Source organism: Nelusetta ayraudi, unplaced genomic scaffold (genome assembly GCF_046127955.1).
Source record: "Nelusetta ayraudi isolate G7.1 ecotype Tasmania unplaced genomic scaffold, CSIRO-AGI_Nayr_v1 ptg000059l, whole genome shotgun sequence".
In the NCBI taxonomy this organism is placed as follows: Eukaryota; Metazoa; Chordata; class Actinopteri; order Tetraodontiformes; family Monacanthidae; genus Nelusetta; species Nelusetta ayraudi.
Genome location: NW_027466109.1, coordinates 234,156 through 261,309, shown reverse-complemented (window position 1 = coordinate 261,309; position 27,154 = coordinate 234,156). Strand labels below are relative to the sequence as shown.

General features: G+C 49.9%; 1 protein-coding gene across 4 annotated transcripts in view; it reads left to right on the top strand.

The window, feature by feature from the left end:
* Positions 1 to 6,543: 6,543 nt before the first annotated feature.
* The window catches only part of lnx1 (ligand of numb-protein X 1), a 32,933-nt gene continuing 12,322 nt past the window's right edge, over positions 6,544 to 27,154 (top strand). For 2 of the 4 annotated variants that reach the window (XR_012928429.1, XM_076039299.1), the window contains exon 1: positions 11,007 to 11,496. Coding sequence is in view for 3 of the 4 variants with exons in the window: in XM_076039299.1 (XP_075895414.1) it covers positions 11,087 to 11,496 (410 nt within the window). In the remaining variant the exon portion in view is untranslated. Of the gene's footprint in view, positions 6,693 to 11,006; positions 11,497 to 18,458; positions 18,637 to 27,154 lie in introns of those variants that run through there. The other 2 variants (XM_076039298.1, XM_076039300.1) reach the window with 2 other exon arrangements.

Genomic DNA, 27,154 nt, shown 5'->3' with positions numbered 1-27,154 from the left:
TACTGCCACGCGATTGGCTGTCATTGCCTTACAGGTGTGCCTAGAAAAGCGGACCGGCAGGATGTCGTTTTTTGTTTCGATCACGTCGAGGAGAGAGACCTTCAGCTGCAGCGGGACAACAGGTAACAGGTGCGCTCAGCGTCCGGCTGCCTTTTCATCCGCAGTTTTCCTTTGACACGGCGGTCGCTCGGGTCACCGTGAGACTACAAAGCCCCCTGCCTCGGGCTGAATGAAAGCCATCACGACGCAGCACATCAAAAGGCCACTTCAGCTGCCGGTGGAACAGCTGCCGAGGACGGCGGCCAGAGCGCTGCGACCCGACTCCGTCACGGCGACGCGGGGGGGCGGGGCTGTGTACACTGGGGCCAATCGATAGGACACGGGATTCACAACGAGGAGGCATGAAATTAAAAAACTATTTGCAGGAAGAGATGTCAGATCACACACACACACGCGTCTGATTAATCCAATTTGCTGCCGCCCGCTTTCGTCTCTTGCTCGAGAAATTTTCCTTCTGCGCCGATTCGGAAAAGCCGAAGATTTTTCGTTTTCATTTTCTTTTTTTTGGGGGGGGGGGATCTTCAAAGATGTCAGCGATCAGAGTGAGGCAGAGCAGGGCGGGAGGAAGGAGAGGAGGAGGGAAGGGGCGGTGTTATGTTTGCGGATATTCATCGGGGCTCAATTGGTTCCATCCTCCGCCCACCCGAAAATGATGCTCGCCGTCGGAAAGGATCAACACGCAAACGCCCCGCCATCCCCATCGCCCCCCTACGCCCGCTCCCGTTCGCATCGCATCGCATTGCATCGCATCAGCGTCCCGGCGCATCATGTGCAACCACTGTCTAATAAAAGGATGAGAGGATTACGCCTGTGATGAGCGACTCCGTCTGTCCACATTCTTGTAAGTCCCTGGTCATCTGGAGCGGTTGCATCACAAGCCCAATTTAATCACCCCCCTGACCCCCACCCCCTCCCGAAATACTTTGAAATGATTGGAGTCAAACCAGCGTGGCTCCCGATGACAGGCCTTTTTTTTTTTTTTTCGGTTACTGTATCCTGCAACCTGATCCCACTCTTACATAATAGCTCCTGGTGTTACGAAAGACGGAGGACACAGTGCGAGCTGTGATCAAACTGCGTTTTTCATGGTTGCGCCGCAGATTCGGGTGCGAGTGTGAAGCGTGAAGGCGGTTTTTGCGCTGATCTCCGCAGGCCGGGAGGTCTTTGTGGTTGAGCAGCGCTGGTTGGCTACGCCACAGAGATCAAACGCGAAAGGCTGAAATGCCACACCATCAAACGCTTTCAGACCCGAACGCACCTTTTCGATGATGGATTTTTTTGTTTATTTTTTTTTCCTGGCCGTATTTAATCGACTGGCTGCGCCGCCGTCACTGAAGGCGACTTGAGTGACATATGGGGTTGGCAGGGGTCGCTGGTTGCCTCTCGCACTGGAGCAGGATAATGAGACAGTCCCGCTGTCAAGCATCTGTGGCCCTGCTCTGCTTTTCCTTCTTTTTTTTTTTTTCCTTGAACACACGCACACACACACGCACGCACACACACATCTAAGTTTTGAGACACTGTCAGACATACTGTATGTAAGGTCATTTTCAGGTCTTTATTTTTCACCCTGGCTGCCAACGGAGCAGAATGCTGTGTCCAAATAAACCACACAATCTCCACAAACACTTCTCTTTGCAGCCTCACAGACCTCCTGCTAAATTAATGAATTTAATCACCATAATACATAATTTTATCAAAAATGTTTTGCTAACCATCTATGTTGTATCAATGGTTTTGCAGCGTAGCAAACCTGTTTGGATTGAAATGTTCAGTGGATGTCCAGTAAAGACTATTTTTAACCCTCTGTTTAAGGCCTCCTGCTAAAGCCTTTTAGATCTTCCACATGTTGGGAAAGACACAAAAACAAGGCGGTCTCAGAGGGCGAAGCTGACACCTTGGAGGTTTGGTCACTAACCCAATGCTCTTTATGACATCACAAAGGATTGTTTCCTAGAACTGGTTGGTGAAGCACGTCACATTCAAACGAATATTGAAAAAGCAAACAACGAACAGCTGGACTTTTCTTGTCTCTCACACACAAAAAAGAATTTTTAAATTGGATTTTTGCAACAAAAAAAAATTGGATCTTTAAAATAAGCATCTACGCTGACATTTCATTTGGACAATAAATACATGTCAGTGTCTGATGAGTAAGTGGAGGCTGCAGAAGTGCAGACAGAGGTTTTTGTGCATGTCAGTGTGAAGGTGTCGCTCCGCCAGCCGCCAGATTAGCTGCATTTGTCTTCATTTGCCGGCCGCTGTTAGCCTTGTTAGCGGCTGGAGCGGCGCCGCTCTGCTCCAGCAGTCCAACACCGAGCCTGCCGACCTGTCTGGATGTCTCTCTTCTCTTTTTTTTTCTCATCCCTCTCTCTCCCTTGTGCCTTTTCCCATTTGTCCTCCGCTCGCTCCTCATCCTGCATTCCGCCCGCCGACGCCTCCCTGTACAAATGTCTTCCTCCTTTGTTGCCGTCTGGCCCGTGTGTCACCGTGACATTTGACAAATCGCGCGGCGAGCGGCACTTTCCCTTCGGCCGCCCTTTTGACTGATGGTGTTCACACCAGTGATTATTTCCTACAGAGCGGCTGTCAGGAGCAGCACAGACACACAGGCGTGTCCTGCAACCTCACACCGTGGGCCGAGCTTTTTTGTTCCTTTTTTTAAATTTTTTAAAAATTTTTTTCATGTCAGAAGTGGCACCCTCTGTGACACTCTGCTAATGGCTTATTGAATATGTCATTATTCCCCCGTATTATTTTGTCACAGTTGGGAAAATTAAAATCGACTGCCCTACTTTATCACCCCGGTTTGGATTTTTTTCCATCTTTCAAATGAACAACGATAAAAGAAAAGCACGACACTTCAGCCAAAAATGCTCCGCAACTTCCACCCATCTCCGATGAGGCCGTCGGAAGCAGGCGATGTGGGATGGGGGTGTGTGGGTGGTGCAGGTATGGCAGGTGGGGTGGGTGGTGTCATCACAGGGCAACACTGAACAGGCAGTTCACTTCAGTTCAGTTCGGGGGCCATGAATAAGAAATGACTGAGGCTGCAGTGGGTATTTTGGCTGCAAACATGGTGTTAACATCACGTCAACAAGATAAAATTGGTCCTCCCGAGTCTTAGTGCGGAAACGTGTTGTATTTGTCCTCTGTTGTCCTGTTAGATTTGATTCTACAGCCAATAAAACAGCACTAAAACTCAAACAATGAGTGAGGTGTCAATCTTGCGCAAACTGTCCCTTTAACGTATGAGCTCCTGTCCGTCGGACGCTTCCTTTCTCTTTTTTTTTTTACGTGGAAGTGAAGAGCACACGTTTGTCTGCGGGCCACTCAGAGTGATGAAATGCCAAACTCTATTACCGCCGTGAATAAGAAACAGGAGCGGGAACGACGCGCGACGGGGGGAAAAAATAAGAGCCTGAGAGACGTTCAGTCTAGTGGATTTCAGACGCCACCTCGAATCAGGAAGCCAGGGAAGATCACCCTGGGAAATTTAAAGTGTTCGGCTCGGAGGACGCGTTCGTCGCAGGTGGAACGGCACGACTTGTGTGTAATGGGCCAGAGTGAGAGTAGGTGGAGGAGGAGCGCAAAATATTTCTTCTTTTAATCAGAAACAGAGCGGGGAAAAAAATTCCTTTAAGCTCGTTGAGTCATTACACAGTCAGTCAAGTCGGCAGCGTTGCTGCTGTTCGCCTCCATGGGGTGAATCAGCCTGACAAACTAAAAAACGGGGGCAGAACAGAATCCTGTCGCACAGTGTGCGAACCCTGCAGCAAGTGGAAAATATAAAGACGTTGACGATAGGTTTTTGATTTTGATTTTAAGTAGACAGAAAAACAAGAACAGCAACTTTCCTTCAGAAACCTTGCTCGGCTGCAGAAATGATCTTCAGGGAAAGTTTTCAGCTCGGTTTCAAACGACGTTCTAGTGCTGCTCTTATTATTATTATTGCAGGGGGGAATCAAGATGCGCTGCCTGTCACTTCCACTTTCCCTGAAGTTCCTGATCTAATGATCTAATGAGCACACTAGAGTGAGATTAGAATAAAAAGTTGACATTTGCCTACATGTGTGTAAAGATAATGTTGCACTTGCTGAGGTCCGGTAAATTTTTGCTACATATTCCGTGGTGTCATGTACTTGTATTAGTATTGTAGAGCTGTTGTAAAACTTAACTTGACTCTTGATTAAATGACGGCCTGAGCTGAAGTGAGCCGCGCAGACAGCGCGTTTGACTCGTCATTGTGCAAAAAAAAAACCTTGCGTGCGTGTCACTGTGATTTAGAAGCACTCTTTACCTGGGATGATTTGATGAATGTGTCCGAGTTGGCTGAGGGACGAGCAAAAGTGGGCCACTTGCCACTCAGCGAACAAACTAAAAATTAAACTCAAACCCAGCAGCCGTCAGGGTGCGGTGAGGCAGCGGAGCAGACATTTCTTATTCATACAGCAGCAAACGGCTTTATTTATAATTCTGCCAGGGCTGCTCAGGGCTGTTCGGGGCACATAAAGTCTCTTCTTATTTTCTTTCATGAGCCCTAATGGATGCTCAACATGCTTGGACAAAAAAACAAATACGTGCAATAGACTCCGCATTGCATCTCTCTCTCTTTCTCTATCTCTCTCTCTCTCACACACACACACACACACACATATAGACAGTCTTTGTTGAATGACGAGGGGTGGTGGGAGTGGGGTTGGGGGGGGGGGTCGTCTTCGGTGGTTGCTTCATCATGACCTTCCGTCTCTTCTGCAGTCAAGCCTCCGACAGCTTTTGCATCGATGCCATGAAATATAGATGCTGTTTTTCAAGACTTTTACCACGACTGGAGACGGGACCAGAAGCAGACGGAGAAAGTACTATTTAAAAAGAGAAACTTTTTTCCATTGCCTTTGTGCAGAGCCGCTCCTCTGTCCCTCCTCTCTTCTGCCGTCTGAATTCAAATCACAGCTGAGGGACCCAGAGCGAAGTGGGCCAGAGGAATATGAAGCACATCCCGGAGCGGAAGAGGGGAGTTCGGTTGGTGTGTGTGTGTGTGTGTGTGTGTGTGTGTGTGTGTGTCTGTGAGTGAATGTGTGGGAGAAGTAGAACGAGAAACAGTGCCAGTGTAGCTGCTCCTGCTGGTGTAGAACTGGTTTCACCTGCACCTCACAGTGTTTAATAAACTTAGGCAGCGCCAGGGAGGAGACGAGGACTCAGACAGGAAGTCGGTTCGGGTGCGACACAACGCAGAGGTCAAAGGGCGCAATGCAAACAAACAAGCGCGTCCCTGCAGCGCCGCGGGAAGTCACACCCGAGGTTGTTACAATTCCAGCGGCTGTGGCTCTATTTTCTCCGGCGTCACAGGGGTCATGACTCACGCAGGGCGGCTCGTCTGCAGCACCTGCGGCTCGTCAGCGTGAGGGAGGATGAAACCGGGGAGGAGGAGGAAGGGGAGAAAAGAGAAGAGGAAGAAGGCCACGTCTAAAAGAAAAAACGCGCACACTCGTAATGAGTGTTTTGGTGCAAAGCTGCATGGCCTGCAGGCGCTTTAACGAGAAGCAGACGCTGTCAACGGGGAGCAAAACCACAACACAGACAAGAGCCCCCGGACAAGCAGCAGGTATTACTGTACAGTGTGCAGCTTATACATGATAACAAGATACTGAGGTGATGTTTAATGCGGTGAACACCAACCCTTCTGTTTATATATGAAAAAACTTCACCTTGGCTCATTGAATCTGTTTTTCTCTTGGGAAAATATCCACTTTTTGTGTTTTTGTAAAAAAACAAAAAACAAAAAACTAATTTGAATTTTAAATGCTAATTCAAACCACCCCTCTCCTCTCTCTTGAACGCTTGCTTGCAAATCCATTTTCTCCCAAAACTCCCAGAGCCGGTTTGGGCAGTCCTCCTGTTTACCTTTCCCCTGGCTCCGCCCCCTCCACCCACCTCTGCTCTGTCACTTCCTGGTCACCTTGGCCTGCTAGAGGTGAGCAGGTTCCGAGCTCAGCGCGGGAACGGCTGAGCCAAGGCGCAGAATTCCCGGGAGAGCTTGGCCCGGCTGAAATTTCTCCCTGCTGGAGGCCCCGGCAGTCGATGGGGGAGGCGGCGTGAGCGGCCGGGACAAAGTCCTCTTTACTGAGTCATTTAACTCCCCCCTTCCCCACCCCTCCCCCTGCACCTCCCCTGTGCGAGAGGTTTACTGTTACACCCACAGCGGGACTTTACCTGTGCAGGTGAGCTGCGCTACTCCCAGGGAACGTCGCTCAGTAAGTTAAAACTTTCTTCCCGGGTAAAAGTTTGTTTAAAAAAATGTTTCCTCTGTGTGGAATCTGGGCTGGAGCAGTTGTGGTGGTGTTTTTTTCTTCTTCTTTCTGTTCACCTCAGCTGCACTACGGCGCCTGCTGATCATTAAGGTGGATGTGTTGTGTTCAATGTTAAACCGCCAGTCTGAGTCGGCGCTCCGTGAAGCCTGGGGCTGATCCACTCGGACGTCCTGACGTTCAGAGACTCCCGCTGGATTCACATCTGGCCGCAGCTGTTTCCTCACACGCAGGTGTCCGGACCAGCTCGGCCTGGCTAGCTGCGCAGATCGCTGAGAAAGGGAAAGAGAAACACACTCACACAGACATACATTTTGTTTAGAAGTGAGAGACTCTTTTTGGTTCCATTTTTGTCAAAGCTGGAAAAGATTCAACACCTTGTTGCTGGATTTAAAGCTCACTTTTTTCTATCTTAAAACTGACATTTTGATGCCTCGTACCCGGTAGCTAGCTGACGCCACCTTTGACACAACGCCAAGGTCTGGGCCGGCATAGTACTGTACACATTTGGTTGCCTGTCCAGCAACCTCGCTCCTCTTCTTCCTCACCTTCTCTGGCATATCGTTATCTTCTTCTTTGGCAACCATGATCATTTGGGAAACCTTTGCTAGCTAGAGGACAAGAGGTGTTGATGTTGGTGCGGGAAGTGTTGTTTTTTTTAGGTCGGTGCCGGGCAGGCCACCCAAACGTGTGGTCCAGTCAGGCCAGGTGCACTGCTGGATGGACCACAGGTGTCATTCACTCTATTACAAGTTAATGACTTGAAAAATATTTACATCAAGGTGGAAAATCTACAAAGTGACACTTTAATTAGTGTGAGTGACGTCTGTATTTCTTTTGATTTTTTTGCGGCATTTTGGCAACTTGACCATTGCTGAGCAGTGGCTTTATTTAAAATACAGTTATACGTTTTTTTTCTGAAACCATTTCGTTCTCACACACACATATATACACACATATATATAAGTTTCTGTTTCTCCCTCACCTGCTTTTATTAGCATGTTGACGCTTCGGAAAGTGTGAAAAACAAGCACCTTGCTGGAATTCCCAGCATTTCAGGGACGTGTCAGAACACGGCCAGTCTGTTTGTGAATGCAGGTTTCCTCCTGTCTTTGCGCGCTCGCCGTCCAGGTTCAACGCTACGGGCCTCCAGCAACGGCGCTCGGCCCTGACTGGTTCCTATCTGCTCTCTCTCGCACCTCGGCCGTCGCTGTGAGTCACCGAGTTCCCCCGGCAATCAGGTTTCCCTTTTCGACGTGAACCAACACAGCAGTTTGCGATCTTAACGGGGCGAGGCCACGCCCGCCTGCGAGAGTCCAGCGATCGGACGCACTCTCAGACATGATGTGAAACACGCCTAAAGCGCACGCAGCGCGGCACATTAAAAGGGATTTAAAAATCTGATCTGCAGGGCTGAACAGACCAGTTATGCAAAGAAGCGCCGCCTTGAATTTTCACTTCTGTCCTGGTTTTGATCACATTAAAGCTTGTTCGCTTTAAGCCTCGAGCGGGTTCGTGTTTATTCTACACCAGATCAGATCGCGCAAATGACCTCGTCAGGAACGGATCACAGCTGAGTCGCATGAGCCAGCGGCCCTGTTTGGCGAGAGGAGAGGGTGGAAGCTATCTCAAGCAAACAACTAAAGAGCTGAGAATTGACTGCAGGTCAACACTGAAGCAAACACTTCACATGCCTTTCAATTTTTACAATCCAATGCTGGTTTTGGATTAGTGTGCAAGTGTAATTATTAATGAAAATGTAAACAGCCGTAACAAAACAAAAAAAAAACAACCTCAAAGCTCAAAGGCTGTCACGATGTTGTGCCGCTGTCATAGAAATCATTGCAATCTGGCTAATCCCCCCCATTTTACTGCAGCTGAGATGATGAACAAATATAAGCCAATGAGTGAGAAAGATCCTCTGACATTCATTCAGTGATATGATGAGGCAAATGTCAGAGTGGGACATAAACACGATGGATGAAATCATCATCAGTTAACTGGAGAAATAAAAATTGTTTTTAATCATAACAACGTTCTGTATTAATAATTATTAATCATATTGTGAAAAAACCCTTCCCTTCATTTCTGAGTCTCAGGAATGTGAAAACTCCATCCTTTCTCTCTTTGGTTGACTCCTGTTTGCATTGTGTGAGGTTACGACACATTATTCTGGCAACCTGCCCTTTGATATGTCACAAAGGTCAGATTGTATAACATCCAGGATAGTGGCCACGCCCCCTTGGAGACCACGTTCTTCTCCCTTCACGCAGGTGGAAGATCCAACACAGCAGCTAACCCTAACCCAGTGGGAGGCTGTAAACAGAAGGCTAAATATGCTGTTTTCCTGACATCCAAAGAGTTTTTTTGGGGGTCATCGGGGGGGTCAGAGGCGGAAAATATATATATATATATAGATATATATAGATATACATACATACATACATACATACATATATATATAGAGAGAGAGATATACATATGTAGAAAAAAAGGAAATGTGAAAATGGCTAAACTGTGTAAACAACAGCAGCAAAGCTGATTTGGTTGAGTAATAACAGGAGATTTTATGGAGCCTCTAAGATTCAACCTGAACTCCTGAGTTGCATCATTCTCCATCAAACCCCTGACCAGAAACTAATCTCAGGGGAGTGAAAGTGAGCATGACAGCGTGAGATTGGTGTCAATGGCCTCTCAGGTGTGAACTGTGACATCAAAGACGAAAAAATATCAGCCGGTGGAAACCAGTCACTGGGCGCACTGTCATTGCCGTCATTGTCGAGCCGCAGCAGCAGCAGCAGCAGCATTCCGACCTGCGTCAGCAGCCGCTGCTCCTCAGGCCTGGGTGTGTCAGCTGTGTGTGTGTGCGAGAGATTGTTTGTGGTGGCTCGCATTATGTTTCGACACGTCTTTGCCCGTTTGCTGGTGGAACAACGTATTTTCCCCCTGTCTTTATTTCGAGCTGCCTGTCATGGAACGTCGGTTTGATCTGATACCAAGAACAATTTTGACTCCGGCTGGGACAGATGAGCAGCGCTACCTGTGGCAGAGGCGGATAGATATATACTCTGCGAACAGAGATCTCACTGTGTCAGGAAATGTCTTCAGAGGAGAACTTTCCAGGGTCCCCGCGTGAATAAGAATCAGCGTGACAAATATTCCTCCATCCCAGTTTGATGCCTGGCTGAAAAAAGGAATGAGTCAGCCGCGTTATTGCGATATTGTACTTGAGTGAAAGTGTTATCATCAGCTGTTGCTTTGGTTGTCCCAACTCGCCCCAAGACGAGATGGAATGAAGATTCTTTTATGAAACTGGTCAGATTTATTTGTACTTTGAGCACGAAATCACAAATTAGACGACTTCACTTTTTTAATGTATTCAGCAAACACACCCGCCCTACTTTCTGGACTCCAGACACAAGTTTTCTTGTTGTTGTTGTTGTTGTTGTCTGTGGCGATGGTGGTGATGATGATGATGATGATGATGATGATGATGATGACAGGTTTTTTTTTCCTTCTTGCCGTACACTAGCGTCTCATTAGGCAGCCAAGACCCAACAGTGGGTCCAGAAATAAAAGCGAGAGGTGACGTGTGTCCGACTGAGTCCATCTGTCAGCGTCCATGTGCTGGAGGAGCCCGCTGGTGGCGAAGCATGACGTGTGCGCTGGCATGCTTAAGAGCTTCCAGCAAAAAAAAATAAAAAATAAAAAACAGACACACACACACAAAAAAATCAAACAAAACAAAACCAAGGATTAGCGACGATGTCTGTTAGACACGCAGAGCAGCGAGTCAGCAGCCGAGCCGGATCCCCGTCCACCTGTCCCTGCAGCCACTGCTGAGAGGAGCCGCTGTCGATGCTCCCGGCAGCAAATCTCAGCCGCTTTGATCTCATCTTACCCCAAACTGTGAAAAGAAGAGACAAGTTTGTTGTGCTGCAAACACAGCTGTCGTCCAGATATGCGCCAAAAAAAAAAAGAAGCAAAGGAGTCACTTTGGCTCACAGACATTTCTGGGGTGAAGGACAACTTCCCGCTTTTTTTTTTTTTCCCCTCAGCGATGTGACGAAGCTGAACTGGGCGACGTGCAGCCCTGGGCAGGTTGTCAGCAATTGCAAATATTGCTCATTTGCAAGGGAGATTACCAGAGATTAAAGGCCCAGTGTGCAGCAGTGAGTCGCATCTAACGGTGCAAAAAAAGAGTGCGTGTGAGTGTCTTGTATGGTACGAATAATGACGCAGGGAGCCGAGTGTTTGGCCACAGTGCTGTTGTTTGTAAGTGCACCCACGTGTTCAGATGAAGCAGCAGAGCTTTGCAAGTGACTTCAGTATGGTGTGAGAAAATCAAGTTTTGCTCAGAACATAAAAACAGCCAAAAAACTAAATGCCTGTGCGATTTAAGTTTGTTCTTTGTTTGTTCAAAGCCCAGTGGAATAAACAAAAGTACCAACTGAGTACAAGGTAGAAAAAAAATCTCCTTACAGCTACTTTCTGTATCGATCTGGGAAAAAAAAACACTCAACAAATCAAAGAGAAACAAATTCTAACCAAGATTCCCTGTAGTGGAAATAATGCTCGTTAAAAACACAAACAAAATGCTTGTTTGCCTGACGCATCCTTCCCGTCACTTGCCAACAGGTTTGCGCCGCCGACGTGCCTCTCGCGGGATTAAACGCGCCGGATTAACGTCCCACCAATGAGAGAGTCTGGCCCCGACGATGGCCGAAGCCTCCGCTCCTCCGCTCTCCCCCTCCGACTATGAGCTGCTAGCCTCACAGCCGGCGCTGTGCGCCGCGTGCGGCCACGCCCACCAGCTGGGCGAGAACCATGAGTACCTGTACCAGGACGAGGTGGACGACGACCTGGTGTGCCACATCTGCCTACAGCCGCTCATCCGGCCGCTGGACACGCCCTGCGGACACACCTACTGCCAGGAGTGTCTCACCAGCTTCCTGCTGGAGAGCGACTTCTGCCCCGTGTGCCGGACGCCCCTCATGCTGCAGAGCTGCAGGAAGCCCAGCCTGCTGGTGCACAAGCTGCTGGACAAGCTGAATGTGGCCTGCCCCTTCGCCGAGCACTGCAGCGAGCGCCTGCCCCGCGGCGAGCTGGAGGACCACTTTAAGAGCAGGTAGGAACCAATTCAGTGCCATTCAGTTGTGTTTGTACAGAGCGACATCAGAGCACAATTGTTGCCGGTCACAGGTACAGGTGCCCGAAACACGTTCTGTGTTTGCACTTTCAGCAAATAGAATAGAATGGAAGAGCCTTTATTGTAATCGCACTACAAGTAGTAACAACGCAATTGCAGGTTGAGCTATATTACACTGTATTTAAAAAAGAAAAGGAAAGAAATCACAAGGAGATATAAAAGACACACTGAGGAGGCAGAAAAACTGTTTTTTACATGGCAGAAACTCTGAAGAGGTCCTACATTTGTATTTGTATTTATTTATTTAGCACAATTTAAAACAGTGCAAGGAGGGAACGAAGCCAACAGGCCTTGTACTAGAGTTCCACTCCCATCATCTACTATAAATAGAAAGTAAAATGTACAAACATGGGAAAACGATAATCAAAAACAACAAACAACAATGTAGAATACATTGAAAAGTTAGGACCTAAGTTTCAAATTGAGACAAAAGACAAAACTGTTGCATCAGCTCAGGATAAATGGTGTTATTGTCGTTGTTGTGGCATCAGGGTATCACTGTGGTCAGACGTGTCACTTCTCAAGAAGGCTGTGGGTTCAATTCCCAGACATTGTGCGCTGTGCAGTTTGCATTTTCGCTCCAGCCTCTGGTGAACTGGGCATAGCAACTTCACCCTGATTTGTGGCATTGATGAGACCAACACAATGGATAGGGTTAGGGTTAGGATGGATGGATTGGTGGATGGATGGATGGATAGATGGATGGATGGATGGATGGATGGATGGATGGATGGATCCTGCTGTGGCTGTCCCACAATGCAATGGGTGACCACGACGCGTGAGGCAGTGATGTAAGGTGAAGGAGTAGAAGGCAAAGAAAGAACAACCTGAGGGGAATACGCAGAAGTGATTCAGAACAAATCCTCCTGTTTTGGATCAAAGCGAGTGCGAAGCCACCCTGAGATAAAATCAGAGACTTTATCGAGTCCAAAATCAAGAGCCTGAGCATTTCCCCTTCTGTCCTCTTTCCCCTTGCTATCTGCTTAAAAACTTCCCTGACCTGCAGTAAACAAACACACAAAGTGTATCCGCCGTCATTAACCCGCAGCTCAGATTTTTTTTTTTTGTTCTGATGGAAAAGTTCTGCTCGGCGCAGCCTTTCATCTGCGGGCGTCCCGGTTCTTCTCTGCTTTAATGTATCATTAAAAGACGACACTTTGGGTTCTCCGGGCCGGGCTGGGTTTTCATTAAGGCTCATTAGCACTCCTCCCCCTCGCCCCAAAGGCCTGAGGGATAATTAGTGCACCAAGACACCAACACAGCAGCAGCAGCAGCAGCAGCAGCAGTAGTGTTTACCGTTCATCTGCACTTCATAAAACACCAAGACTTGTGAAACCCTGTAAACTCTCTCCTCCCTCTATGTTCTTCATTCCCTTTCACCGTGACGCCACCGTGATCCTCCGTTCCTGCTGTTTTCCTTCCTTCTAAAGCATTTTCCCCATCGCCGGTCGCCCTCCTGCTGGTGTCTTAAATCGCTAATGCGGTGAGGTGCTCTGAGGCACGCTGCACTGTGCTCCCATTGGCCCGATCAGCCCTCGGGGATGTGGCCTCCCTTGTTGCCACGTCCCCGGGGGGGCGATTAAGGGTGTGAAAAGGCCCAGAGGACTGTCTCTCCCCAGATTCTCCCCCCCCCCCTTTTTTTTTTTTTTTGCAAGATTCGGTTCTCTTTAAAAGTTCTTAAACACCGACATCCTCTTTTATTTCCTGGTTTGGCCACCTTGGCCATTATTACATGTCTAAATGCATCAATATGCAGCCTTGAGATTGATTTGATTGGACTTTCACCCGGCCAGCCCGTTCAGGCCAGCGAAAGGTCAGGAAGCTCCGGGAGCCGATCCGGCACCACTGGGCGTCTTCCTGGACGCTGTCACTGTGGGATTACTAATCTTTTACAAAAGTGCTCCTAACCGAGGTGTGAATTACATCACTTTCCCTCGAGCATGTTACCGGGCTGGCATGCCTTCGGGAATACGCTGTCTCTGGCCGCAGCCCAGGGGCCACCATGTCTGAGACGACGGCCGTGCCATCTGCTAGCGGCTGATCTCATATGCATCGAAATATCTGTGACCTTTGCCGGCCTTTCTGTTGAGGGATTGCATTCTGTGCACGGCCACTAAAGCGAAACAGCAAAAGGGACACATTTTAATGTGTAATCAGAGTTGTGCTTTGATAGTTCTGTTGGCTTCCCGTTGCAGCCTGCACGGAACTGACTGGGCCTACGGTATTTTTTTCCTTCTGAGCCAATTACGTGCAGTTACATGTGTATTAATTAATCCCAGTTCTGTCCAAAACAAGTTTTATTTGCTTTGCACGTCTCCCTTTTTCTCCCTCATCGTAGCCATGTTCTGTTACCCACAGACCCTGTTGTTTGTTTTATAGATAGTCTGCCTTGAGCGCACTGCTATTCCGTCGTATTTTGGAAGAATTTGCTTGTTTTTCACTAGATCTTTCTCCAGCCACAAAGGAGTTTTTGCATTTTGGGGGGGCGTTGAAAACCCCCCCACAAAAATACGAGAATTCTTTTGGGTTGCTTTTATCTCTCTGCGTTTGTCTTACTGTGAGGGTTTTGGTGTTTGTATTTGACCTTGCTGTGTGTGGGTGCGTGTGTGTGTGTGTGTGTGTGTGTGTGTGTGTGTGTGTGTGTGTGTGTGTGTTGTCTCTGTGAGGGATGCGGACGGAGGCGATGGGAAAGAGACTCGTGTCTGAAAAACAACTGCATGGCCAGAGCGAGCTAACCGGACTGAGCTGTCACTGTAATTATTACAAATCAAATTCAGCTCATTGAAATATGGTGTTATCGTCTCACCAGGGTATTTTAAGAACAATACATCAGATTAGATTCGATGAGATTAGATTAGATTATACTTTACTGTCTCTGATTATGGGAATTCATTTCGGGCTCATCAAGGGTTCCAAACAATATAGTCATAACATGATAAAAGGAATTGGCAAGTTTATAATACAATAACTGAGTAAAAGAAAGCACATTTAAAGGAGACGATGCACGTGGCTGCCTTTGAAAAACCCTCCTGGGCCAAACTATTCGAGCCAGAGGAGCCACAGAACAACGTGGTCGTGTCGACAACGGGGGGGAAAAAAAGTTGGAGGATGGAGTTGAGACACGTCGCATCTTTATTGTTTTTTTCCCTAGCAGACCGTGTGAAACACTGAGTCCCGATCGTTTTTCTAAAACAAAGCAAGTAGTTTTGTGGCTGAATTTGCCCAACACGCTGGTTTATGTCCACCACATACTAAGGACTGTGTGGCGCAGACTCTTTTGTGGGGGTTGTGTCACTGGGAGTTGTGTGTTGTGTGTGTTGGGTGACTGACGCAGCGGAGCATGTGGGGGTAAAGCTGGGAAGATGTGGAACAGAATGTGGTGGTGTTTTTTTTTTCCTTCTTTTTCTCTTTTTTTAAATTGTTGACCAAAGGAACGTGTTTTGAAATGAGATAATAAAGGCATAATATCAGTGCGGCTGTGTGTGCACAAAAGAAAACATGAAGCCTGAACTTGGTATAATCAAACCTTCATTCCTCGGTGCTGGAAGACTTTTGACCAAACCGCATGTTTGAAAGGCAGCAGCTTGTGTTCCCATGTCGTTTACCCCCAACCCCCGTCCTCTGCTAGATGGAAACACTCCAACCTTTTCTTCTCTGTAATAACTTATGTAAGGAGCTTTTTCTTCTTTCGAGGTTGCACCAGCTTATGCAAGGTCACCTGAATGCATCTCCTTGGCCGAGGCTCCAGCGGGTACTTTGGCTAAACAACATTGCTGTTGAGGACTCTTGTGGACTTTTCTCGGTCAGTGAAACTGAGCGAGGTGATGAGGACTATAAAGGGTCTCCAGTGCCAGCTTTGACATTGAGTGTCCAGCTCTACCCAACAACAGCTATGATTGGCTATAGCAACCTTAGACCCTGTGTGCAGCATGATGAATGGGTGAATGGATAGATGGATGGATGGATGGGTGGATGGATAGATGGTGGCAGGATGATGGGTGGATGGATGGATGGATGAATGTAAGGTAGAGATGGATGGATGGATGGATGAATGTAAGGTGAGATGGAGAGATGGATGGATGAGGAATGGATAGATGGGTGGATGGATGGATGAATGGAAGGTAGAGATGGATGGATGGATGAATGGAAGGTAGAGATGGATGGATGAGGAATGGATAGATGGGTGGATGGATGGATGAATGGAAGGTAGAGATGGATGGATGGATGGAAGGTAGAGATGGATGGATGGATGAATGGAAGGTAGAGATGGATGGATGAGGAGTGGATAGATGGGTGGATGGATGGATGGATGGATGGAGGAATGTATGGATGGTAGAGATGGTTGGATGATGGATGATGAATGGTCGGATGGATGGATGATTGGATGGATGGATGGATGGATGGATGGATGGATGGATAGATGGAAGGATGGATGGATGGATACTTTATTGACAAATATGACCCTAGGCTGAGCCGCTTCCTGTGAGAAACCCCACCTTGACGCCTTGACGGTGGGAGGAGTCCTATCGAAAAACATCGCGGCGAAGGCGTGGGCGTGTCTGCCGCGTGTGCGCACGTTGCCGGGGATGATTCGGCGAGTTACTGTGCTAGTGTATGAAATGACTCCTGTGGGGCACTCTGGCTTCTGCTGGCGAACTGCATCCTGTCACAATCCAATTACATTTCCATTTCCTGCGTGCCCTGCGGTCCTGTTGCTGTGCGCGCTGTTCAAACACCGCAGGAGGACCCGCGCATGCACACATGCATGCATTAACACACGCACAACGAGATGCGCAAACACACACACACACGCAAGCAAATCACAAATTCTGCCTGCAACCACCAACTACCTCCATCCATGAAATATTCATTCAGACGGAGTATTTACACCAGTTAAGTGTCTTTCTCCAGGGGGAGGGAGACAGCGCCGCACTAAAATTGGATTTAAAAAAAAAAGGGAGAAAAGAAGAAGTAGTAGGAGGAAAAACGAAGAAGAGAACCAAAAGAAAAAAAGAAGTTTAAGGCATGGTGAAAAAGAATGCCAAACTAAGACTAGAGAGAGATTAAAGATGCGCTTTGCCCGGGAGCCTGGCTGTCGATCCATATTGACTCGACATATTTTGCAATGTGCTTCTTTGTGTTCTTGTTGTTTTGTATACACGTTTGGTACAGTGGAAAACTGTACCAAACTCGGCAGCCCACTTTTGTTCTGCACCACGAACAAAAAACACCACGCTGGGCCCATTCGTTCATGTAAACACTCCACACTCTGACCTGCGAGCGCAGGTTACTGGACGATGTACATGATGTCGGCTGATTGATGGCTCCTCCTCCTCCTCCTCATCTGCTGGTGTTTATTAGAAAAGCATGTAGCGACAGAGAGGCTGGAGGAGCCTCTATGGACGGACGGACAGTCCGTCAGCAAACACCTCCTCGCTGAGTCGCTCCCCGGCTGTAAGTGGCTGCCGGCGCACGACTGAGCAGCTGGCGATGACAGACGAGGTCGACGTTGTTATTATTGTGTGTCGCCGGCTGCCCTTCTCCCTTTGTTTGTCGCCAAACTGATTATCTGGTGGGGGGAAAAAATATGTCTCTCTAACAAATACACGCGTGTTTCATTTGTAGTCACTGTTACCAAGGTTTATCCCCTTCTTGAATGACAAGCGGTCATCCTGGCCGACGGCTCCACTGACCTGGCCAGTGTGTTTTGGTCATGTGTTGTTGTTTGTGTTTTGTTTTTTTTCTCAACAACACACACACACGTAAGCAGATTCTTTGGAGCGATCAGACCAATCTGCTGCGCGGGGATCAGTCCACTGTCGGAGCGGAGGGGTGGACGTCTGGAGACGACCTGGTCCCCCCGACCCCCCACCCCCACCCCCTCTGCACAGGTCCACACAACGAGGTGGGGGGGGTTAATGCAGTGGCCATAGGATGTGTGTGTGTGTGTGTGTGTGTGTGTGTGTGTGTGTGTGTGTGTGTGCGTGTGTGTGTGTCATAGTGTGTGTGTGTGTGTGTCATAGTGTGTGTGAAGGCAGTAAAGACAGGCGCGGCCGGGGCTGATGTATATTCCACCACCCCACCCCCTCCCCTGCCTTTGTGTGGTCTGCCCCGTCCTCCCCCCTTCCCTCCCCCTCCCCCTCTCCCCGCCTCCCTCGGCGCTTTCTGCTGCAGTATAAGGCAAGGCGCACGCACACGCAACGCAGCACACGCACCCGCGCACGCACGTCGAGAGAGCAAGAGCGAGAGAGAGAGAGGGACAGAGAGAGAGAGAGGGAGAGAGAGAGAGAGTGGCGGCAATGCACACACGCGCATACGAGCGCAAATCCTCTTACGACTCTGTGGCAGCGCCCGGAGCAGATTAAGGGGCTGCACATCTCAAATTGTATTCCAAATGTGCCACCTTTGCGTGGTTCTCCTCCTCCCGCCACCGCCTCCTCCGCCTCTCCCGCTGCCGCCTGCTCCAGCTCTTCTTCTTCTTCACCTTCTTTTTGCACTTTCTCCTCTTCTGCTTCGTCCACCGCGACAGGACCTCTCCTCTGCACCTGCTCCTCCTTCTGCTGCTGCTGCCGCCGCCGCTTCTCTCTCCTCCGCCACTCCGTCTTCAACCTCTGGCAAGTGGCCACCGATCGCCGCCTCTGCGGCTGAGATGAGCGGGCGGCCGCTCTGAAGGAAGTAGCCAAGAGGTAAAAAGCGGGAGGAGAGGAGGGCTGAGGAGGAGGAGGCAGGAGGTGAGGCAGTGTTTGGGTTTTTTTAGGGGAGAGGATTTTAGGGGGGAGGGCAGGAGGGAGGGCGAGGGTCAGCACGGCCAGGTTGGAGTTGGAGGTGGTGGTGGAGGAGGGGGAGGAGGAGGCGGAGGAGGTGGAGGAAGGGAAGCGAGAGGAAGGGGAGAACAGAGAGCGGGACGGTGCTCCGGCGCGAGGAAGACGAAGAGCGAGGCGGCGGAGGTGGGAAGGAGAGGAAGACCATGAAGGCTCTGCTGCTGCTGGTCCTGCCGTGGCTCAGCCCAGCCAACTACACTGACAATCTGGGCAACCTTCACATCCTCTATTCTGAGCTGTGAGTACAGCCACACTCATCCAGCCCCATCCAGGCACCACCACCACCTCCTCATCCCTCCATCCTCCGTCCAGCCAGCCCTGTGTGTGTGTGTGTGTGTGTGTGTGTGTGTCCATCCCTTCGCTTTCACCAACCATTTGTTTGGCTGTGTTTGCAAGTCAACACTTTTAATGTTTACATTTAGATTTTTTTTTTTCGTGGGAAAAAAAGTTGTGTGCAAGCACGTGTGGAAGCATGCGTGGTGGTGCTCCCGATGGTTAGCTAGCAGCAGGACGGGATGGTGCACCTGGGTGGAGCAGAGCGCAGCCCAGTCGGAGCTGCACAGGTTCCGGTGCTCCGTGCAGCTCCGGGACGCTACGGCCAGTTACAGCACTGCAGCATCGCACTGGCTCGGCTCGCTACACCGCGGCGCTCGTGTGTGTGTGTTGTGTGTGTGTGTGTGTGTGTGTGTGTGTGTGTGTGTGTGTGTGTGTGTGTGCGTTTGCGAGTGTGACAGCGGCCACTCTATTGATTAAAGCTAAACGTCAGCATGCGTTAGCTCAGTTTCCTCCTCTCTCTCTCTCTCTCTCTCTCTCTGTGAGCCTTGCTAGGCATGTGGACGGCTACAGTGTTTGTTTATAGATGAGACTTTCACCTCGGCATTAAAAATGAACGGCTTGCTAGTACTCTGGTGTCTCAGCGCGTCGAGTGCCGTGAGCCTCAGTGTGTTTGAAACCGTCCTGGAGACGTGGATTAAAAACACGCCTCGGCTGCCGCACAAGCTTCTGACAGCCTGTCGATCCCGTCGTCGCCTTGCCTGCGCTTGTTTGCAACGTCGCCTTTTTTTCTTGTGGTTCTTAGGAAAAACAGTTGGGTTTTTCTTTTGTTACAGATTCCAATTCCCCAGAGCTCAATGTCACGAGCTCCCTGTTTTGACAGAAAACAAATTCCTTTTCAACGACGGTGAACTTGTTTCGGCTCTCCGGCCAATCGAGTTTCGCACTTTCGCTCTTAAATTATCCTTGGCGACGCCGCTGAATGCTGCCAAACTTGACACACAAGACATTAAGGACAAAAAAAAAAAAAAACGTAAAAAATGCTAAACCCTAAATGGAATTCTACCCCAGGCGAATCGTTACCCTGTTGGTCTCACTCTCCTCCATCCCGGCTCCACTACTGACACCGCCTGTTTCGCCGCCTCGCGCCGCCCCTCCTCATGTGGGATTTAACGTTTCCCTACATTCAGCAGCTCAGCGTGACGCCGCGAGGCTCCTCTGATCCCTCCCTCGCCCAGAGCCAGCAGCGGCTGCGTCTCGCCTCAGCTCACTCCGGCCGGCCTGTCGGAAATGTCCCATTAGGCCGCTGTGAATATGCGGAACAATGAAGCGCCTGGCAAATCCCTCTCTTTGCATTGTGCGCCGCTTACTCTCCGCCGAGTGGGGTTTTGGTAGACAGAGATACACACGAGTGTCCGTGTCGAAGGGCGACTGATGCCAAAAAGGAGAGAGGGGGAGGGAGAGGGAGTGGGCGAGCGAGAGGGTGAGGGCGAGGGCAGAGAGGTCAGGAGGGGACACGAAACCCTGACTCTCGAGCAGGAAGTGACGGCTGACGGGGAAAAAGATGAGCGACTTAGGGGCATTTGGGAGCTGACAGGAAGGTCAAAGGTCAAACCCTGAGTCCGCCCTCCTTCTGGCCGTACAGAAGCCGCCACAGTGGTGGTATAAGAAGCTGCTACTGCTGCTGTAAACACAGCAGCGGTCCTCCTGCTTCGAGCCCACAGGAGACGGTGGCGCTGACTGACGGCCGTGTGGCTCCTGCGAGCTTTCCGGCCGATTACGATGTGTCGGAGGAGGGAAAAGCCGAGCCACAGCAACCACGCGGACGTGGTGCTTTTCCGCCTGGCTGGAGAGCCGCGCCGCGCCATTTGTCTTCGTGCGCGCAGCCGCTGACAAGGGGGGCAGCCTGCAGCCCTCCGAGTACCTCCTGCAACACCGATTGACTTGATTTCTTCCTGCTTCTGTCGTTACCCAACACCCATTGTCACCATACAGCTAGAAGAAAGGCCAGCCGGCCGCGATAGGTCCTATTTGCATGTAAACAGGCAGCTGAACAACACACAGGCAGACTGATGATGTTTCTCTGGTTGGAACTGCTTCGTGCAGTCAGCAGCCAATAGGAAGAGCGGCTCTGACACACACAACGGAGCCAATGCGTTGTGATTTTTCACTCGCTTACACACACACACACACTAGTCCCTCCCCCCGGGCACATGGCCTCCCCTGATAATCACTGCGCAGCGCCGACAAGCATTAATGATTAATCTGCGTTCATTTCTGGGCCTGTGCTGAGATGTCTTAAAGACTGTGATTAGCTTAGCTTCCGTCCTTTCAGCCCTTGTCTGGGAGGCGTTTGATCACAGGGAGCGGGGCGCACACACACACACACACACACACACACACACACACACACACACACACACACATACACATACACGTACACACACACACACACACACACACACACACACACACACACGCACATGCTCCGGTTTTCAGGACGTCTTCCAGCGCGGACACATCCTAACAGGATTAGCCGCGCACTCGCTGAATGCAAACAATGCGAGCCGTTGGCGGATGCCGGGTTTCTTCTCCAGTCAAGAGCCGTCCGGCTTGGCGCTGCTGCGCGAGGCGGGCCAGAGTTTACTAATGAGAAATTTGTTTGGATTAAATATTAATCCCTGATCTGCGGTGATACCCGTCCCCACCTGTCTTGTTGTATCTGCGAGTCCGGCAGTGCCGTCGTGCCGCCGGCCTCCTTCACTTCCTGCGAGACCAGCGCTTGTGTGTGTATGTGTGTGTGCTCAGGTTTGTTAAGTATGATCTGCTGGGTGCGGATGCCACGAGAGGGCATTTACATGCGTGGCAAGACAAAAACCTAGTAGATAAACCAACGCACAACGCAAACAAAAACACAGAGTTAAGGGCACAGCGGCAAGGCTGAAATGGCTCGTTAACACGCAACCGACTCGGCTCACGCAGCAACAACAACAAACAAACAGACACATTAAACCAAATGAGGTGGGCGCGCGTGCGGCCGGCGAAATGCCCGGCTGAGTTATGCATGTATTCATGTATTCATGAGCCGCAGTGAGCGGTGAGCCAACGTGTTTACTTGAGCAGAGGCTTCCTGTCAGATGTGCCTCTCCTCAAGCAGCAGAGCGGCAAGGTGAGGCGGCTGTTAGCGTCGAGGACTCAGATCGGGACGGGCTGCGAGACCGACTCGACTTTGAAAAGGCAGTTTTTCAAAAACAATATTTACGTATGAAAGCGGCTGCAGAGGCTCCAGCTAGAGTTGTGCACTTAAACATCAGCTCTAAAACCATCAACATCGAGTGCACGGCCTTGTTAGTCGCGCTACTGCTACTACTGACGTGTGTGTGTGTGCATGTTGTGAAAACAGATTTGGTTCAGCCACTGCCCCTGATTGGCTCAGACTCTCCTCTCCTGTGAGGCTTCGGGAGTTAAGTGCAGCGGCCCATCGCTCCCCCGACACACCGCCGGCTTCCTGCAGGGTTGAAATCTGCCAGCCGAGCAGAGCGAGAGAGGCGAGAGCAGCGCGGCGCTAATCCCGCACGTGAGCTGCGCCCTGCCGAGCGTCGCCGGGGCCGCGGGGGTCGCGGAGGTGATCGGTCGCATGGCGGCACGTGGAGGTTGAGAAAACAGGACAGTGCCAGAGGCCAGTGTGGCAGCGCGAGGGAAAATATAGGCTAAACGGTGCGATGTGGGACAGCTGCCTGGTGGGGATTCACCACGATCGCGCTAGCAGCGTCGCAGCGATGGGAATTAGAGTTAAACCTTTCAGCGGTTCAAGCTGGAGAGAGAGGGAGAAAATACACACACACACACACACACACACACACACACACACACACACGCACATGGAGCATTTGGTTGCAGGGTTGCCAGAGAGGTTGAGTAGTAGTAGTAGCAGCAGTATAGTAGCAGTATTAGTGGTGTTTGTTTTAGTGATGGTTTCCAGGGGAAAAATCATCCCTAGTGTTTCCTCTACTGAGGATGGGAGCGACAGGTTGAAACCAGACACGGGCAGGAAAAGGTGCTGAGCCAAGGCTTCATCATGAGGTCGCGACTCCAATGAGTATCGTTCGGGTCGCCCCGCGGGGAAAACACATGACTCAAGAGTTTCGGCCGCTGGTCGCGGGCCACCAACTGGCCGCCGTCGGCAGGGGAGACCTCAGCAACGGAGCGGAAAATAAAGGCTGGTGGTTAAAGACGGCCGCTCGACAAAACACAGCGGGAAAGATCTGCTGTTTCTGCCCTTTTTCTTTGTTTTGGGGGGCCGAGGGGGAGTTTGGTTGGTCGCCCGGGTCGCCTCCGTTGCACGTTTATCAAATCTGTCAGCTGGAAATGAGCTCAGTGTGTGTGTATGTGAGGGCAGTTAGCAGCAGTTCTGGCAGTGGCGGTGGTGGGCGGCTTGACTCTCTCTCGCTCCTCGTGCGGCAGATGGGATCAGCCGTCGCAGCAGGTGGCTCCAATCAACACACACACACACACACACACACACACACACACACACAAAACCTCTGATTAGCGCTACTACACTTCATCATTAACAGGATTACTCTCTCTTTATGTAACCCTCCACCCTCACTATCAGTTCTTCTGTCTCCTCGCCGCTGCTGTGTTCCATGTTTGTCACATGGACTGCGCAGCAACCGCAGTAATAATCTCACCATTAAAAAAGACGGAGCCTCGGTCAACGCCTGCAAGCATGAATCTTATCTTGTCTGGACTTTCGACTCTTAATAATGTGAACGTGATGTGAAATGCAGCGTAAATTATCTCAGTGTTTTTTTTTTTTAACTCTTGATTACTCAAGTAAACCAGATCTTGTCCTTTTTTTATGGCAAGAATCTATTTGCTCCAAGCCCCCTCCCGGTCGCTTCTCGTCGCCCCCTGCTGACATCTAAAGCCGCTAAACGTCCCCGGTAGCTAAAGTGCTCTCCGGTTTTCACACTAGCACTCTAAAAATAAACCTGCTGTCTCTCCCAGGCTTCCCACGCATTCCGTTCTTTTGTTTTCTTCACAAGGGAAACTTTTTCACATGTACAACACGTGCAATTTTTAGAAATTCACACATTCTGCAGTGAGAACAATCTGCTGTTCATATGTTAAAAGCCTGAAACAGCGACTCAAGCGAACTCTGATTTGGATGTTACTTCAGTGTCATTTACAAGCGACTTCCTCTGGCGTTATATGGAGACTTGTTCTTATTATCAGATGCTAGCAGGTTCAGACCATTTAACTGCCACTGTTGTTTTTGTCGCTGCGAAAGATTGATTTCAAACTAACACACTGCGTGTGTGATTATTATGCAGCTGTAACTTGAAATATCCTAAGTTTGGATTTGTCTGTCAGCATGTAAGCTATCGGCAATGACATTAATTCTGTAATCGGCCGTACTATCCTTAGATCCTCTAGGTATCTTTGCTATCAGCAGATATTACATGTCCCGCTTTTGCTTCTGTGCTTTAAAGAGGCTGGAAGTTGCTGCAAAATGCAGCAGCTACATCTGCCTGCTGCTTTCTACTCAGTGGGAAATCTGTGGGAAACAGACGAGGAGCAAAGTCAACCCAACTTTTAAACTGTCTTCAAGCCTGCCAGCAGACTCCCCCCCAACAGACACACAAAAGTTGACTTTGGATCCGTTCGCGCCAACATGTCCACATACAGCTGCCACTGTGAGCCTCTGAGTCACCGAGTCACTTGTCGCCGCTCCAGTCGGAGGTAATTTTGCTGAGGGGGTGGCCCAACACGCCGCGGTCCGCGGCAGCCAGGCAGCGGAGAGCGTGTTTGGGCTAGGAGGGATAATCCACTCACCCCTAAAGAGGATTGGAGAATCTCGCAGGGGCTTTAAACGAGTTGTGAGCCGGTGTTTGTTTCACATCGCATGAACGGCGGCCGGCCATTTGCGCCGCGACTGTTGTCGCTTTGGGCGCCACCAGCGGGGTCACTGGGAGCTCTCGAGGCGAGAGGGAGGGATGGCCGGAGCAGGGGGAGGAAGGGTGAGGAGGGCTGAGGACGCATTTGGCGGCGCCAGCCCTTATCTGGGCTTTAGAGAGATGATGTGATAACTGAGGCCCTAGCGAGACGCGGATATCGCGGCGCTAATGATCATCCGCTAAGCTGCAGGATCGCCGCTGTGACGGAGCAAAGCGGAGAGAGTAGTCGCGCAGAAAATCCACTGCTGTGAGGAAATAAGTGGAGGTGGGGGAGGTGGGGCAATGCATATTTGTGAACGTGACGACCCTACCTGCCCTGATGCGGCCCACCTAGGCTAAGGACGCCAAGACCACCCCAGTGTGGAGATACAAGGGGCTCCTCTCAGGCGTATAACCGCACACACACACACACACACACACACACACACACACACACACACACACACACACACACACGGCTGAGATTGTGGCCCAAACATTTTTCAAAAAACGAGAAACTGCAAGTGGAGTTACAGCCACGCTTCAGCTCCTGCTTTCAGCCAATTCTTCCCCGTCCTCCCGAGGATGGGCATTTCATTAAGCGCAGACAAAGCCTCTCTAATAAACCGGTGGCTGTGCCCTGCCGCCTCGGAGACTTCTGGGCCATGATCGCCTTCATATTTCTGCCACACACACTTCTGTTATTCTGGTTTCTGTCCTCCGGGTCTGCCGGTGGATTCACAGTATATTACAAATGAAACCCCGCTCAGTCTGCTCTGCGAATAATAATATTAATAAAGAAGTAAAAAATTGTGAACGCTGTATTGTGCATTCATTCATTCATTTTCCTGGACCGGCCTGTGAGATTCTGTGAGATGTGGGTGGTCTGCGGGACTCAAGCGAGTGATCTTGCGTCCAACAGTATTTGCCCATTTCCACTGAGTGACTGTGGTTTTTCATTTTTTCCACAGACACCTTTGAAAGTCTGGAATGTTGTCCATGGCTTCAGCTCCGTAGAGTTTGAACCCGGGCGTGTGGGTGTGTGTGTGTAAAGAATACTGAAATAGAGGACTGGCCAAGAGCTTTTGGTCTGGTGGAGGCGAGCGGCGATAATTTCCCCTGAACTTTGCCTCAATAGCTGATCTATTTATTTAATCTGTTTAGTAAGGTGCCTGCGTCTGCACATTATCTCAGGAGGGATCCACACCTGCACCGTGTCGTCTGGTCGAATCAGTTTGTTTTCCCCGCTGGTGCAGTAGGTGAAAATACAGCAGTCACACTCGCTTGCAGTCGTACCAAAAGTGAACCAAACAGGCCGGGACATCCTTGAAGACGGTCTTGGCTTGGCGAGCTTTGGAGCAGCTCATTTGCGGTTGATCTCTGCTCTCCATCAGTCCCACCTGCTGGAAGAACTGCAAGCATTCCTGGACCGAAGAACTGCAGCGGCCTGCAGCCAGCTGCATTTTGCACGCTGACAAGTGAACGCAACACGTTCCCTGAAGGCTTTTCCTCCTTCCTTCGTTCACTTCCTGCACGTTTCCTGCATGCATGTCCGATCAATTCCGATAAGTACAGCGCGATTCGCTGACTGAATGAACCAGATGACCCATGACGGCTCGGCAAGCACGTACCTGCGCAAATAAATGCAAAGACGAGCGTACTGTAATCTGTCACGGAGTCGATCGATTCGGCCGTTTCAGCCGCGCGCGCTGCTACATCTGGCCGCCGCTCGAGTGCTCACACGCGAGACGTAGATCAGGTTGGAAAGAGTTTCCCCTCCGTGAAATATGTACTCAGTGCACAGTGACAGCGCCGTTATTGAGACCAAGTGCTGCCACTGATGACGCGTTAACGGAGGGTTAATGCAGTAGCACCACTGTGATCAGCGAGACGTATGACCAAGCGTGCAAGTTTTTAGTGCCCGTCCTCATCTTCGACTTCATCCTGTTGGCTTGGACTCGCGGCTTTGTTGTGGAACAGCTCATGTTCTGGAAGGCTCTTATGGCACGGCATTACACTGCTGGCCACTTGCCTGGAGTACCTGCTGCAAGAAGCCAAGTTGTGCTGCACTAATCGTTGAGCAGCTGATGTGACAGAAGACAGAATCCAGGATTTTCTGGCTATATTTTCGATTTTGGATCATTCAACTCAGAAAAGACCAATTCCGAAACTGTACATCAAGAGAAGAAAAATGTTAATAATCAAATTAAATTATAATATGTTGTCAAAAAACATAATTTCACGCGTTCGCAATCAATTTTTCTTCTTTTTTTGAACAACTTCATGTAGTTGTCTTGTTTGATCCTTTGCTCTTATGCAGTTGACTTGGAGGGAATTGCAAGGGCTTGAAGGTCTAATGGGTGGAGCTTGTAAAAGCCTGGGAGGTGCGGCGAGAGTTTGAGTGGCAGGCTGTGCAGGAGCTCAGTGGATCATTTTTATTTTCTTTATCCAGCTCATTAAAATCTACCTAATGTTTGAGCCACTTGGCTGAGTTTCAGCCGTGCAGACAAGCCGCTATTATTCCCGCCTGTGAAGAGCTCA